The sequence below is a fragment of the Pipistrellus hanaki genome (genome assembly GCF_964339955.1).
Source record: "Pipistrellus hanaki genome assembly, chromosome: 4".
Lineage (NCBI taxonomy): Eukaryota > Metazoa > Chordata > Mammalia > Chiroptera > Vespertilionidae > Pipistrellus > Pipistrellus hanaki.
This window is the reverse complement of record NC_140506.1, coordinates 5,098,778-5,116,490: the sequence shown is the minus strand read 5'-3', so window position 1 is coordinate 5,116,490 and position 17,713 is coordinate 5,098,778. Positions and strand designations below refer to the sequence as shown.

The window sequence follows — 17,713 nt, the reverse complement described above, 5'->3', positions numbered from 1 at the left end:
GAACTTTTACTAATGACTCTTTGAAATATGACTTAGTGCAAAATTTGCTATAACAGTAAAATATTTTCAAGACTTTCCTGCCACGGGACATCATAAACTACACAACTTCAATTAAGTAATTTATTACCAGAATTCATAACAAGAGCTACAGGCATAATGGAAGAGGGAGAAAGATACCAGTTTTTGTTTTGGTTTGGCTTTAAATGCCAACCACAGGATTATTTCCCAGGCTCTTTGGTCTACACCCAATAACAACAATGATAGCAAACATATCTGGAATAACATGAGCAATTCCATCTGACGTACATCCTTGTAATGTTTTTAAAAGACTTGCAAATCAGAAATTTCTGGGGTACAGATGTCGTAAGTCTAAAAAGCAATTTAATTTTTTATATATGGCATATATGTTTCACTGTACATCATACATAGTGTGTACTATAACCCATGGTAAAAGTCTACCTAGTCACACAGGTCTGCCGCAAGTGGCTAGGAGTTAGAGCCAACCTGGAGCTTGAAATGAGTGCTTTCTCCTAGAAACTATTTTGGAAACGGTTACCAGTGCAGTCCCACGTCTTAAATATTGCAAAAAGAAAAGACAATTTCCTCTATAATTATTTTTTAAATATATTTTTATTGATTTCAGAAAGGGAGGAGAGATAGAAATATCAATGATGAGAGAGACTCATTGATTGGCTGCCTCCTGCACACCCCACACTGGGTATCGAACCACAACCCAGGCATGTGCCCTGACCAGGAATCGAACTGTAACCTCCTAGTTCATAGGTCGATGCTCAACCACTGAGCCATGCCAGCTGGGCCCTATCTAATTCTAACAAGTGGTTCCAATCCTTTAATTAATAGTATTACCATATCACCTTTAAATTACCTTCAAGTTATTCAATGCCATATGGTAAGCTACAAATCTTGGAGAACATTTCTCAGTAATACGATTTATGAGTGCATAGTTAAATAACTTTTTATACTTGTGTTAGGGCTGGGAAATTCAAAAAAGGATAGTTTGTTCTTATCTACACTAATAAAAGAGAAATATGCAAATTGATCATACCTCCATGACACCCACCAGCCAATTAGGAGTATACAAATTAACCCAACAAAGATGATGGGTTAATTTGCATACACAGAAGCACAGCGGCCGGGCGCAGCGTGATACCTGCTATGAGGGGGAGGGCACTAGAGGGTGGGGGTGGAGGGAGCTGCCAGAGCGGAGAAGACTGGTAATCAGGCTGGCAGGGGAGCAGTTAGGCATCAATCAGGCTGACGCAGGGGTCCTCAAACTTTTTAAAGTGGGGGCCAGATCACGGTCCCTCAGAGAGCTGGAGGGCCGGACTATATGAACTACTAATTCCTACTGTAACACCTCGGCTGCACTCACTGCCCAAAAAACCTGGCGGGCCAGATCAGACTCCTCTGCGGGCCGCATGTGGCCCGCGGGCCGTAGTTTGAAGACCCCTGGTTAGGGGATGATCAGGCTGGCAGGCAGAAGTGGTTAGGGGCAATCAGGCAGGCAGGCAAGCGGTTGGGAGCCAACAGTCCTGGATTGTGAGATGGGTCCCAGATTGGAGAGTGTGCAGGCTGGGCTGAGGGACCCCCCCACCTCCGTGCACAAATTTTGTGCACTGGGCCTCTAGTAGTTAATAATACTGTATTATGTACTTAAAATTTGCTAAGATAATAGAACTTGAATGGTCTCATCACACCAAAAAAAAAAAAAAAAAGTAACTAGTGAGGTGATGAATATGTTAATTAACTTGATTGCAGTGAATATTTTACAAGCTGCACATATATCAGACCATCACATTTTATAACTTAAATACATGCAATTTTTATTTGTAAATTATACCTCAATAAAGCAGGAAAATAAATACAATATCATTAAAAAACAAAGTTTCATATATAATTAAAAGCACATCAACTTTTCTTATAACATACTAATCTCTAAAGCACCTAGCAATATTCCTATAATTTGCTGTGCATTTATTGTTCAATCATTACTTATTAATGTACATAATAGCCCATCCTTACCCAAAGCATTAACCATTCCAGGTAGGAATGAAGGAACACAGGAGTTGGGCTTGCCAGGAAAGGGGGGTGGCTGGCAATAACAGAATTAAGGAGGAACATTCTGGCTCTTTAGGATCCCTGCAATGACAGTTCTCCCTCCCCTCCTTCATCCCCACCTAAAGAGAATGCTTTCTTTTGTACCTTTTACCACTATAAAGGAAGAGGGAGAATTTCACCTCTCAGACTGGGTGCCGAGTGTTACCATTTGTCCTATTCCTAAAAAAAAATCCCCAACTCTATGGTGTTGGTGGCAAAGTTTTATACATTCTCAATCTTCCCAACTTATCCCTTCAAAGCCTGAAGTCCTTAGCCCCTGTCTACAAAGAAAAAATAGTGGTTAGAATATTTCATTTGGGAAACAGAGCGCCTTTTAATAGTTGAGTAAAGATTAATACAAGCCTCTCAGCTTGCTATCTCCAGAGTTCTCCTAGGAGCTAACAATTTACTCGAATGCCCTGCAACTCAAAGTGCAGTCAAAGGAGCAGCGCCAGGGACATCACCCAGGAACCTGTAGGAAGTTCTGAATCTCAAGCCTCTCCCAGACCTTCTCGATCCAAATCTGCTTTCTCACATGTCCCCAGGGGAGTACCTGCATGCACATGACAGTGAGGGAACACAGGCTTTCTGAGGTTGTCACTTCACTGCAACACAAGTGCACAGCCTGATTACAGGGTGGTACTACCGCTGAGCTGCACTGTAGAAACTCCTTAAGATACTGTCCATAACCTAAAAAACGATATTCCACTGAAAACTCTTGGATGTGAATATTACTTAGCAAAACTCTTACTCTATAATCCAAGTTTCCAAAACTGACAAGTAACATGGGGTATTCTTCCAATTCACACACCCTTCATTCAGCAGCTACTCAAAAGCAACTCATACTTTTTAAGAAACAGGCAAGAATTGGGATTCTGTCTCTGACTAGTGGCAAGAATGAAAAACCCCTTCTTCTTAAAGCCTCTATTTCCTTCCAGCTACTGGATATAAATAATAACAGTAACAGCACATACATGCCTACCAGGGGCGAGGCACTTCTCCAAAAGTGAATAAACTCTTAGGAGAATGCCCCCCTGGAGTGGCCCAGTTGGTAGAACCTCTTCCTGTGCACCAAAAAACTGCCCCGTCGGTTCCCAGGGTGGGCATGCAGGAGACAGCTATCGATGATTCTCTCTCATTATTGATACTTCTCTCTCTTCCTCTTCTTTCCTCTCTGAAACTTATTTTTTTAAATATGGGGGGTTTTTTTAAAGAGAAAGAAAGGCTCTCAGAGAGAACAAGCAGAGATGTTAAAACAGAAAGGTCGTTTTGGGCAGAGAAGAGTGAGCAGGACACAGAGTGGAAGGGATTGAAGTCAGAGAAATTTGAAGAGCCAAGTCATGTAGGACTTTAGAGGTCAAGGCAAGAAACTTTGATTTCTTAATAGCGTGACTGGAAGAAACGGGAGGGTTTTAATGACAGAAACATGACAAGGGAAGTACCAAGAGCTGGTACGTGTTTTTGAAAGACTGGATTACTACTCTGGTGATCAGAGAAATAAACTTCTTATCTACCTCATAGACTTAAATCTTAAATTATAAAGAGGCAATCCTTAATATTACTGCCATTAAGCCTCATCCTATACAGTAATCTATTACTGATCTAAAAAGCTGAAAAACAAAAGCAAAAATGAAAAAGAAGCAAACACCTAGAAATATCTTTATGTTACTATCAAGCCATCAAAGAATATAAAAAAAATTTTCTGCTTTCTTCTTTTCCCCCCAGTAATTATTCTAGCATTAATTGCAACCTAAACATCATTTATTCCAATTTGTTCTAGGATTCTTTTTTTTTTTTTTTCTTCCACTGTATACAGGAGACAGTTGAAAAAAGTGGATTACTGACAAAGCTAAAATGCCTCTACTGCCCCCTAGTGCCCATCGTAAAGAATGAATACCTTCACAAATAATCAATTTGAAAATGGTAAGGAATACACACTGGATTTTGGAATAGAACTTCTAGCATCCTCTGCTGACAGAATCTTGCACATGTAATTAAGTTTCTTTGTTTTAAAGAACATTGATTTTCTCTGAAGTTAAAATCACAATGTTTTTAATTTTTTTTCTTTCCAGCAAGATATAGTTAAATTAAAATTGGTCATTAATCAAATACTGGTAATGATGATGAAAACAATGATAAAACCCAGCAATTTAGAGTACTTAGCATGGGTCTATCCCTATGTTTAGTGTTGACATGAATATTCTCATTCTCATATCAACTCCTGGGAACTAAGAAGAGAGGGGTTTTTTTCCCCACTTTTAACTCTAAAACCTTCCCATGCCTGAGGGAAAGAGACTGACTGATCCAGGTGGTTGGCAATGACCAAGGCCAAAGGGAGGAGCCTGGGCCAGAAGTCACAGAAGTGCAGTGGTGGCCCGAACTTGGACTCCCCGCCGCAGAACGTGCCAGCCAGGGAGTCAGAGAAAGTTCGTGGAAAACAGGTGCTCACAACTAAAAAGTCGCTGTTACATTTAGTCTTTAGTTACAGCCATAAAAATTCAACTTTCAATTTTCTGTAGTTCTGTGAAACAGGATAGCAGGGAAAATCCTCAATAATCCCAAAGTCTCCATTTAATTATAAGTTATAAATTTCTCTAACTTGGAAAAAAAAAGACAGACTTAAGCAGAATAAATATGACTTAACAATGATTTTTCACCTCTTTTCTCTGACCCTACCCACTTAAATTTTTATTCACTCATTAAATTCAGAGAAAAAATAATAAACCTTCAAATATTAAATACTTCAAGTTATTTAATAGTGCAGTTTGACAAAGTTCAATGATGATTTGCATATGATTTTCATTTGTATTATATTTTAAAGAACAATTTTATTAATATTATTGTATGTAAATAAATTGGAATAAAGTTAGAATGAGTGAAAAGCAAGTCTGTCATCAAAAGAAATCACCATATACAACATTAACATTTCTAATCCAAGGACCTCAGCAGTAACACTAGTCCAACTACTAACCAACTACTGAAGTCAAAAGCATATAAAAACACACAAAAATAAGGCCCTAGCTGCATAGCTCATTTGGTGCAGGGGTCCTCAAACTTTTTAAAGTGGTGGCCAGATCACGGTCCCTCAGAGAGCTGGAGGGCTGGACTATATGAACTACTAATTCCTACTGTAACACCTTGGCTGCGCTCACTGCCCAAAAAACCTGGCAGGCAGGATCAGACTCCCCTGGGGGCTGCATGTGGCCCGCGGGCTGTAGTTTGAAGACCCCTGGTTAGAGCATCATCCCAATACATCATGGTTGGAGGTTCCATCCCAAGTCAGAGCACATATAAGAATCAACCAATGAATGCATAAATAATTAAAACTACAAATGGATTTTTTTCTCTGTGTCTCTCTCTGTATCTCTCACCAATAAATAAACAAAATAAAACATAATAATCATACTCAAGCAGTACAATTCTTAATGTACCTACTAATTATGTTCTCTTAGAAAACTGATATTTTCCTCCCAATTCTAGTGCTATCAAAAACTCATGTTTAGCTGAAACTAGTTTGGCTCAGTGGATAGAGCGTCAGCCTGCAGGGTCCCAGGTTCGATTCCAGTCAAGGGCATGTACCTTGGTTGTGGGCACATCCTGGTGGGGAGTGTGCAGGAGGCAGCTGGTCGATGTTTCTCTCTCATCGACGTTACTAACTCTCTATCACTCTCCCTTCCTCTCTGTAAAAAATCAACAAAATATATTGTTTTTAAAAAAACTCATGTTTAAAAAGTTGTGTTACTATTTTGCTCACTGTGATACTGCAGAGAAATTATTCTTCATCACTGCTCAACAAAATCATCGTATATGCTTAATGCTTAATCATCACTTATATTATTTCATTTTATTTTTTCCAGTTTCTTTACATTATAGTGTCTCCATTACTGGTTTTTAAGAGCTTGTTTATAACTAAGATGTTAACCATTTCTCATGCATTGCAAATTAAATACCATGTTTTTTGTCACTATTTTTCTCTAGTGTTTTATTTTTTGGTTATATCAAACGAGTATGAAATATAATCATGTTCTGTTTTTTTAAAAGTTATGCTACTGGGAGGGAGCATAAAGAACTATTTTTATGTGATGAAAATGTCCTATATCTTGTGCATATAATTGTCAAAAACTCATCAAACTGAAACCTTAAAGTTCTGTACACACTGCATTTAAATTACATCTCAATAAAAACCATCACATTTTTCTCAATAAAAACCAAAAATTTTTGTGAGGCTGTTTAAAGAAGAGAAAACTACAACTATTTTTGGTCTCATTTGGCAGGTAGGTTCATAAGCAGTTATACTTCAAACAATTAAATTAACTAATTAATGTAATTAGACTGTGAGGCAGCTCTGGTAATTATTAAACTACTATATAATGAAAGCGTAAACTTACGGTAAGGCACACATAATGGTTCTTATAGAACTTGGTGTCTGGTTACATTTCTATGCTCACATTTCCTCTGTTCACACTTCCATCCTACTTCCATTTTCCATTTTAAAACCGGAGATTAATATGTCACAAAGAGAAAACACTCTCAAAAGCCATAAAATAAACTTTTCAATTATAAAAACCAAATATGCTCCATTCCACTTGACAAATATTTACTCTGTATGTACTATATAAAAGACACTGCACTAGAGGTTGTAAGAGTTTTTCAAAGTTACTTTATCATTTATATACAAGTCCCTAGACTTTCTTCTTTTTTTTTTTTTTTTTAGACAGAGGGGAAGGGAGGAGAGGGAGAAAGAGATAGAAGCATCAATGATGAGAGAGAATCATTGGTCAGCTGCCTCCTGCACACCCCCTACTGGGGATGGAGCCCGCAACCAGGGTATATGCCCCCTACTGGAATAGAACCCAGGACCCTTTAGTCCGCAAGCCGACACTCTATCCACTGAGCCAAACCGGGTGGGGCCAAGTCCCTGTATTTGAGGTCATCACATATGACTGCAAAGGGGAGACAGAGGAGTTAAGACAAGCACACAAGTAATGACTGAACAAGGACCATGGTTTAAGTTTGCTATGGAAGGCAGAGACAGGCCTGAGAAGTAACATGCAGCTGGCAACTGGAGAGGCTGCCTGGAGGAAATCACATTTGAAAAGGCCCCTAAAGGCTGAACAGAATTTTAACAAGCAGAACCTGGAGGAATGAGAAGGAAACATTAAATTTTTTATCAGTATGTACTCAAAACTAGCAGACTCCTTTCTCAGGGAAAATTAATGGGCAAATAGGAATTGGGGAGGTCAGATACATTTACAAATCAGACCTTCTATTTAGTAATTAGCCTACACTGATGAAATGTTAGGCATATCATTGAAAAATATGTTCTGAATACCTGATAGAGGCAGTGCTAAATGGGGACAAATTATATGTAAGTTGTGGAAAACACTAAAAGAGAGCAGCGAGCAGGTAAAACACCTTTTAAAAATGATATCATCAGCTCAATTGAGGAAACACGGCTTATTTTGTTTCCAGTACAATTTGCTTCACTAAAGAGCTCATTCCCATACAATGAGACAATTTAAGATGCACCTTCTCTATTAGTTGTCCGACTGGAAATCCTCTGGTAACCCTTTTTAAGTCATTTTCTTGGGAAGAGGTGCGACCACAGATTTACTTGGGAATGGCTTACCTGCAGAGCCTCTGCTACAGCACAGACTGCAGTGCTGAGGCAGGGTCCAGCCCAGAGCTACTGAGTCCTTTTCCAGATTACACAGCCTCAGCAGGCTTATTTCTTCCTTACCAAAGCTGGTTCTTACAATCAAACTAAGAACCACTGGGTTTAAAAAAAAAAAAAAGTATCTTAAAAAATATTTTTCCATTAATTTCAATAATACTTGCTGAAATATTTAGCCACTCAAGTATGTGAACTTGGCTGCTTTCCTACTCGGTAGAATGTCTCAGTGCTTTGCAAGTTTCTGAGCAAGAGAATAATCAAATTATACTCCGGAATCCCCAGAGGGAGTCCTGGCTGCTCTGGTGATTTCTTTTCACTCAGAGAATGAGTGCTATTATTTAGCACTAGTTACAAATAGTTTAATCGTGAAGCAGTGAGGAAAAGGAGGTTGGAATGAAAGATCCCAGAGGCAAAGGGACAAGCTAAGTGGTAGAAAATGAAAGTTTGACCTTAGATGTTGAATTTAGAATAGTATGTGGACCTGCTTCAGGAGGGGTTAGAAAGCTGGACCTGAAATTCACATGAGATGGGGCAATCCTTCAGCTGCTCTGAGTGAACAGGAGTCACGAGGACCAGAAGCTGAAAGAAACTCGCCTGGGGACAAACATGAAATGGTAAGGTAAGCAAGAACACGTCCTCTGGGGACGCTCATGTTGGAGAAGCATGAGGCCCAGGAAGAAGGAAAAGAGAACAGCAGAAAGGTAAGCACTGTCAGAGCAGGGAGTTGCCTGCTGCACTCACTGCTCTGTCCCCAACACCTGGGAAGTACCCAACTCATAAGAAGTGTTCAATAAATATCAGCTGAATAGACAAAGAGACAGGCAGCAGACCAATATTATAAAGAAATGCCAAAGGAAGAGTTTCGAGGAAGGAGAAGTCACCATTGTCCAAGACTGCAGAGGAGCAGAATGAGAATCGGGAGGGGTCTTTGGGTTTGGGGATCTGGAGTTTGTCACTGGGAATCTCTGTGAGAAGAGTTCCGGTGAAGTGTGGTAAGGACAGACAATACAACAAAGATTTAAGAAGAAGATTGTGGTGATAAAGCAGAGGTGGCAAGTATAGAGGGTATCCCCCAAAAATGTATACACACTTGACATTCTGAAAATGAAATGTATTTTAATAAGCACTGCCTTTATAACTATTCAAAGTGTGTATACATTTTGGGGACATCCTATAGATGCTGCTTTTGAGACATTTAGTGAGAAAGAGAAAGGAAATTGTATAGCGTGAAAGGAAAACTAAGTTAAAGGAAGATTTTAGCATGCTGGTGAGCTTAGAGCCAAGGACAAGTAGAAAGGAAAAAGCTGAAAGCACGGCAGGAAATAAAAGGCAGAAATCTGATGGTGAAAAATCCAAGTATGAGCCCAGCCAGCCTGACTCAGTGATTGAGTGTTGACCTATGAACCAGGAGGTCAAGGTTTGATTCCTGGTCAGGACATATGCCTGGGTTTGGGGCTACATTCCCAATAGGGGGAGTGTGGGAGGCAGCTAATCAATAATTCTCTCTCATCAGTGATGTTTTTCTCTCTTTCTCTCTCCGTCTTCTTTCCTCTCTCTGAAATCAATAAAATCATATTTAAAAAAAAAAAAAAAGAAAGAAGCCGCCCTAACCGGCTTGGCTCAGTGGACAGAGTCAGCCTGCGGACTGAAGGGTCCCAAATTAGATTCCAGCCAAGGGTACATGCCTGGGTTGCAGGCTCAATCCCCAATGGGGAGTGTGCAGGAGGCAACCAATCAATGATTCTCTCTCATCATTGATGTTTCTATCTCTCTCTCCTTCTCCCTTACTTTCTGAAATCAATAAAGAAATATATATAGCCGGGACCGGTTTGGCTCAATGGATAGAGCGTCGGCTTGGGGACTGAAGGGTCCCGGGTTCGATTCCGGTCAAGGGCATGTACCTTGGTTGCGGGCATATCCCCAGTAGGGGGTGTGCAAGAGGCAGCTGATCGATGACTCTCTCTCATCGATGTTTCTAACTCTCTATCTCTCTCCCTTCCTCTCTGTATAAAATCAATAAAAAAAAAAAAAAGAAATATATATATATATATATATATATATATATATATATATATATATATTTTTTTTTTTTTTTTTTTTAATAATCCAAGTATGAGAGAGAAAAAAGTAGGAAATTTAAGGTACCCATGAAATGATTAAGCCGGGGACAATTCTTACATATCCCAGATTGTAAAAATATAACTAGCATCCTGATATAAAACAATCTTTTATAATTTTGTTTAGAATTACCTCAAACAGATTTCCTTAAGTAACTAAATTCAGTTTCTGAATCAAGAAGCAAAAAATTGCCCTAACCAGTTTGGCTCAGTAGATAGAGCATTGGCCTGCGGACTAAAAGGTGCTAGGTTCAATTCGGGTCAAGGGCACATGCCGGGTTGCATGCAGGAGACAACCAATCAATGATTCTCTCTCATCATTGATGTTTCATCTCTCTCTCTCTCTCTCCCTTCCTTTCTGAAATCATTTTTTTTTTTAAATTTTTAAACAAGCAAAAAATTATTACACCCTAAGTCCAACCAACCATAAAAACAAGATTCTGTCAAAACCCAGAAAGACTTAACCTCAATGTTGAGACATAGGCCAAATACTGTAAATTACCAAAATTAATCATGCTAATTTGCCTAGATCCCACAACATTTACACTGAAGACAATAAACAGCAGATTTCCTTTGCCTATGATCCTCACTCTATTATTGTTGGAGGTAGCCAGTTGCCAATATCCCAAAGAGTAAATACAACACAGCGGAAAACTTGTGTTCTCACTCAGAACCTAAAAAACCACCTAATGGTGCACCTCATCTACTATCAAACCACAAAATCTGAAAACTGAAGGCCTCCATTCAAGGCCAACCTAATTTATCCACATCTAGGAAGACCACTACAACGCCACACTCACAGCATTCAAACTCCCAAGCTATAGGCTTCACCCACCATGTCCGCCAGCTCGGGAAACGCTGGCTGTGGCATGTCTGAATGAGAACTGGAAAATAAATAAGGAATCTCCCAGTCCTGTTTTCTCTCCCTTCTGAAGCTTCAGAGTTAACCCACAAATAATACTAATAAGCTCTGCATTACCCATTAGTGCACACTTTAAAACTGAGGCTAAAAAAAAAAATAATAAAAATTTTAAAATTTTAAAAATTAAAAAAAAACTGAGGCTATTGTCGGCACACATCACCAACAGCCTTGCTTTGACTTGCATATTAATTTATCAGCGCACTGCCACAGGGGGAGACTGCTCAGCTAGAAGACGGCTCATGGCTGGCCAGTGTAGCGGCGGTGGTAGGAACCTCTCCCACCTCCGCAGCAATGCTAAGAATGTCCGAATAAGCCGGCAGGTGGACATCCCCCGAAGGCTCCCAGGCTGCCAGACTGCCAGTTAAGGCCCGATCCCCTGGGGAGCGGGCCTAAGCCGTCAGCCAGACATCCCCCGAAGGGTCCCAGACTGCAAGAGGGCACAGGCCAGGCTAAGGAACTCCCCGACGGCATAAATTTTCATGCACCGGGCCTCTAGTGTTTATAATAAAAGACATCATAAAAAAGACTGATTTATTTCCATAAAGAATCAATGCAAATAATCTTATAAAAACAACCAAGCAAGCTGTTAATCTCCTGACAGACATTCATTAGTGCCAGGAAAAGCTAAAGCTTATAAATGGGTTTCTGAACCCCATACTAAGAAATGTTTTTACTTCTCTGCATAGCTGCATTTTAGGTTTAATCATACATCAGTTCCATGTCAAAGGTCTGGTCTTTTTATTTATCAACTTTCTATTCTAGACAACTTGAATTTTCCCATCGCCTTGAATCTATTCTTGTACACTGTGCCTTTGTTCCTGCCATTCATTCTATGTAGACAGGATGTGACCTACCCCCACCATGTCTACCAAAATGTCACTCTCTACAAGGCTCCAATTCTAGCTCCTCCAGAAAGTACGTCTTATGTACTGCTCTCTGAATTTTATGCCCACTTGCCCCTAGTAAGCAAACTCAGCCATACACTAATCACATGACATTTCACCACCATATCATGCACTTGTAGAGATTTAGGCCTTCATTTCAGCAAATTTTCCCTGTTCCCAACACCTTTCTGTCTTCCATTCTCTGTTCCCAATGGTTTCCTTTATGTTTTTTCCTTTTACTATTTTTGAGGCTACACAATTTATTTATATTCCTTGAAGTTATTTTTAAAACTGCAATTTACATGCTTGACTTAAACTAATTTTGCTTGAAGTTAATTAATATCTCTAGTCTCCTCCAAATAATACAAGGTCTTCAAAATGAACTGATTCTACTATCCTATCTTCCACATCATTTTCCAGAACAATTTTAGACCCATTTTGCTTTTAAATCCTCATTACCATTATTTACAATTTCTTTTTTAACACATTGCTTCTGGCCCTCCATCTATTATTTTTGAATGCTGTTTCTTTATTCCAGAAGTACATCCTTTACAGTCTTTCAACAAGGGCTTTCAGTAACTCAGATTTTTTCCTTTTTAATTTGCTCTCACGAATAACAGATAACAGTCTAGCAGGGAATTGATATATAAATTACTCTAAAGACACTGTACCACTGAATTCTTAAATACTTACTTCCTCCTCTTCTGAAGCACCATCATCATCATCATCACTATCTTCCTCTTCCTCGTGAAGAGGTGGAGGTAAACGACCAATAGCTTCCTCCATCCGATCACCGGGGTCTTCCGCCATTGTAGGGGGTACAGGAGGGCCGATCAGCTCCTCATCAGAGGAGTCAGAACTCTCTTCGCTTTCACTACTGCTGGTATCACTGAAAATACAAAAAGAGGACTCTCTGCAACTGCGGCAACATTTCTCAGGAAACCCCGACTCACCCTGAGCAACTGAGTGTTCAAACTGTTTTCATCTTAAGAACATACTAAAAAACTTACTTTATCTACTTAATCTTACATAAACATAAAGTCAGAAATAAAGGCTATATCAGTTATACATTAGCGGCCCAGTAGACCATGGTTCCTCCCAAAGGGCCAGCAGAACAATCGGGATGTGTAAGAAAACTGCAAGGTACTACATCCACAAGAAAAAATCACTCTTTACTATATTTGAAGCCAATCACTTTAGCCACAAAGGTGGATAAAGCCAGTCATGTAAGAAAATTCATATTATTCCAAAAATATTTCAATATATTTTCTAAAATACAAATTATTTCTCTGTTCTAATCCAAGTTTGCTGAGTTGTTAAAATGCTAAATGTAGCATTGGGGATCCTAAAAATATTCTCATTCTGGGAAGTACCATATTGATTCTCTATTGTTTTTCTACCCAGCACATCAGAGAACTCTCAATAAGGTTTTTATCAAACACCTCTAAGCATTCTGGAAGCCACCACCATCCACCATCCCCCCACCGCGTACCCTATCCCAAAGGGTTGAGAACTGCATTCATAATTGTATCAATTAAACTGTCAAATATTTTATAGGACTCAAAAGTGTCACTGCCTTCTAATAAAGTATTCCCAGTATGTAAGCTTCGTGAAAACAAAAATGTCTCTCCTTTGTGTTCACTGCTAAGTCTCTAGCACCCAAATGATGCCTGACGTAACCATTAAAGGACAAATCGGGTTTTTCCATTTATTTGTATCCAGGTTCAATATTGAAAGGAATACATCTCACATGTGGCTATCCTTATGCAAAGGTAGGAGCTAGCAAACCTCTACAGAGTGTTTCCCTTTGTGCTTGCAAAGCTCCCGGCCCGAGGGCTTTTTCCTAAGGGAGTAGGTAAGCCTGGTCAGCACGAGGGTCTCTGCCTGGCAGTCCCTCTTGGCACTGACTGCACACCGCCTTTCTCTTCAGCGAGGTCTCCTCAAACATCGCCTCCACAAAGAGGGCTTCTAAACTTCCAAACTCTCCCTGTCACTCACTATTACCTCATTTGCCTTACTTTGATTATCTTTATTACCTGCATGCTAAGTTATCTCATTTGAGTGTTTATTTATTGTTTATATCTGTTATCCATCCCTTCAAGTACCCCCACCATAATATGAGCACAGAGTTCCATCTGACTTGCTAGCTGCAGTATCCCCAGCGCCTGAAGCAGTGCCTAAGCCACAAGATATTCAACAAATAGCAATGGTTGGGGGACTGAACAAATTTGTTTTAAAACATTCACTCTCCCCAGTTTTCTCCCTTGTGATTAATTCAGTTTTCCAGCTGTACTGGTTCAGAAGTCAGATTTTCTCAATGCAAAATTATTCAAACCATAGAGAACGCTAAACTGAAATGCTAATCCTTAGCATCCATGCTTTAACTGAGTTAACTACTTCAGAAGAAAGCACGGAACTGAGAACTGCATGGACCCATGCTGATTTCATGGCTGGATATGCAGGCCTAATACCCACACGAAACTGGATGGAAAGCATCAGCTTCTCTGTGCAGCCTCTAACCCCATTTCTGCCTTTTTGCTTCTGATGTAAACAAGCCAAGAAAATAAATAATCTTTAACATATTTTCAAAGTCCATGAAATTATGTCCAAAAATGTCCTGACAGAAAACAGAATACATCCCATGTTTAAAAATGCCTTTGACTCAATGTGGTACCAAATATGAACCAGAGCCTGGCCAGTGTGGCTCAGTTGAGCACTGACCTATGAACCAGGGGGTTTCAGTTCAATTGCAGGTCAGGGTACCTGCTTGGCTTCTGGGCTCGATCCTGAGCGTGGGACACGCAGGAGGCAGCCAATCAATGATAGTCTCTCATCATTAATGTGTTTTTTTTTCCTCTCTCTCCCGCTCGCTTCCTCTCTGAAATCAATGAAATATATATATATGAACCATAGCCTGAGAAACAATATGTATTAGATGAAAAGACAGAGACAGTTAAGATATTTCTTGGATCACATGATCTCACACATCTAGAGGAAATAATGAGCAACATAAACTGATGAACAAAAACAGACTCAGAGAAAGAGAAGCAGCAATCAGACTCTCAAACCTCAGAGGGAAGGCGGGGGGGTGGGGGTAAGGGGAAGAAATCAACCAAAGGACTTGTATGCATGCATATGGGCCTAGCCAGTGGCCATGGACAACAGGCGGGTGGGGGCATATGTAGGGAGGGGTTTGGGATGGGAATTGGGGGATAAGGACAATTATGTGATACCATAATCAATAAAATAAATTTTTTTTAAAAAGACAGTTAAGAATCAAATCCTAATTTTTTTCTCAGCTGACTTTTTAAGACAGCTTAACTAAGCATTAAATAAGATGTATAGTAACATAGGGAGCAAATTTATCATTGATGCTTCTCTCTCTCTCTTCCTCTCCCTTCCTCTCTCTGAAATCAATGAAAACATTAAAAAAAGAAAAGATGAGAGATTGTTAACAGCAGGGAGGGAGCAATAAATAGGTGGAGCAAGTAACTGTGTAAGGCAGTGAAATCATTCTGACGGATACGATAATGGCAGAGCTACACGTCATTATATATTTGTCCAAACCATAGAATGTACAACACCAAAGGTGAATCCTCATGGAAACTATGAATTCTGAGTGATGATGATGATGTGTTAGTGTAGGTTCATTATCACAAATGTACCACTTCGGTGGGGGATGTTCCTAATGGGGAAGGCTATAAGTGTATGGGGGCAGGAGGCAGATGGAAAAATCTCCATACCTTCTGCTCTATTTTGCTATGAATCTAAAACTGCACTTATAAATAAAGTCTACTAAACAAAAAATCTTGAACATTAAAATAAATAGGCTGTCAAAATTGATTATCCATGTGAAGGAAAAAATAAGAACTGGATGACAACTTCAGATTATCCACAATTTTATATTAATAAGACTTAAATATGAAAAATAAAACTTTAAAACTTTAGAAGAAAATACCAGAAATAATTACAGAGTTAAGAACTCATTTCTTAAACAAATCATAAAAGCACAGCCCTGGCCTGTGTGGCTCAGTTGGTTGGAGCATTGTCCTTACACCAAAAGGTTGTGGGTTCGATTCCTGGTCTGGACACATACCAGAGGCAACCGATACATGTTTCTCTCTCACACTCTCACATGTCTCTCTCTCTCTCTCTCTCTCTCTCTCTCTCTCTCTCTCTCTCTCTTTCTCTCTCTCTCTCTCTCTCTCTCTCTCTCTATATATATATATATATATATATATATACATATATATCCCATCCTCCCTTCCTCTCTCTCTAAAAATCAATGGAAAAAGTGTCCTCTGGTGAGGATTACAAAAAAAAAAGGGCACAGATTTCTTTTTTTTCTTTTTTTTTAATATATATTTTATTGATTTTTCACAGAGGGGGAGAGAGAGGGATAGAGAGTTAGAAACATCAATGAGAGAATCATTGATCAGCTGCCTCTTGCACACCCCCTACTGGGGATGTGCCCGCAACCAAGGTACATGCCCTTGACCGGAATCGAACCCAGGACCTTTCAGTCCGCAGGCCGACGCTCTATCCACTGAGCCAAACCGGTCCCGGCAAGGCACAGATTTCAACACTGCAACTGGAAAACTTCAGAAAACCTCAACTGACTCAGTGTGACACAGGACCCTCTCATGATCCTAGGGATATACCATACTATACTATTGCCTAAAGCAGGAGAAATTATGCAAGCTTTTAGTGTCAGGAACTCTGCCTAACTTGTGTTATGAATATCTAGAAAATGACAGTTTAATAGAATCCTTTTGAGAAAGTCAAGTACCTAGAAGATGATTTAGAGGAATTTCTGACCACATTTGAGCCTGAAGATGTTGGTTCAATATCTTCATTTTGCCTTCTTAATTCTTTCTCTTTGTTCATTTCTTCCTCTTTTTCTCTTGCTTCTGAAAAGATAAAAATAAATTTCCAACAGTTAAAACTTCAAAATTTGTCAGTTATTAAAAAAGGTTGAAAATTAACAGTCATGAAAATGCAACTTAGTGTTATCACTAAAAGCAAAAAAATATCACCCTAAATACCCAACACTGGGAAAATAAGTGAATTACTGTATATCAACATAATATAAAATAAACCCAATACAAGTAATGATAAAAAATGTACAAATCTTGAAAAATATTAACAAATATGCTAAATAAAATTAGCACGTGATTAGAATTTTAACCTGGATTGGACTATGTAGAAAGATAAGGAAAGTGATAAGTAAAAAAGTGTTCAAAGGTAAGATTTGATGTAATTTCACTTTTTTTCAATTATATTTTACATTCATTATTATATTACTTTAATTTCAGGTGTACAGCACAGTAGTTAAACAATCATGTACTTTACAATTGTTCCCTTGATATTTCAAATACCAAGCCTGGCACCATACATAGTTATGATGATATTATTTACCATATTTCCCATGCTATACTTCACATCCCCACGTAATTTTAGTTTTTATTTTGAATGCTTTAAACCATAATTCAGCTCTTTGTTTATTTCTGAACTTCCCACACTGGAGTTTTGGTCAGAGACTTTATACCAAAATCATGAGAAAATGTCAATTATATTAGGTTTGTAGAATTGTTTTCTTTGGAAAGACTAAAGTTACCCAAGGAAATTTAATCTCTTTCCTCTGATCATCAAACTCTACAATAGGGAATACAACGGGAAGTAAATGAATTATATGAAGAGTCTGGTTCTCACCTGCTACCATCTTCAATAGCCTGAGATAACCTTTAACATTTTTCCCTTAATAATGAAAAACAATACACCCAAAGTTAAGCAGTACCAAAGGGCACTTATTAATTAGAATGTTGTACTCTTCAGAGTCTTCCCTTCCTTGGATATGAAGGATGAGAAACAAGGAGATAACCAGCAAATGTCCACAACTAACTCGGCTTTTATTTCAAACTATCGGCCTGGTGCACGAATTTGAACACGGGTGAGGTTCGGGGGTTGGGAGTGCGGGATACCATTGGCCATCCAGGCG

General features: G+C 39.1%; 1 protein-coding gene across 1 annotated transcript in view; it reads right to left on the bottom strand.

Moving 5' to 3' along the window:
* Positions 1-17,713, bottom strand: part of WDR70 (WD repeat domain 70) — a 157,977-nt gene that overhangs the window by 131,671 nt on the left and 8,593 nt on the right. The window contains exons 4-5 of the mRNA XM_084880581.1: positions 16,505-16,625; positions 12,409-12,604 (exon numbers count right to left, since the gene is read on the bottom strand). Of these exons, the coding sequence (XP_084736707.1) occupies positions 12,409-12,604; positions 16,505-16,625 (317 nt within the window). The remainder of the gene's footprint in view (positions 1-12,408; positions 12,605-16,504; positions 16,626-17,713) is intronic.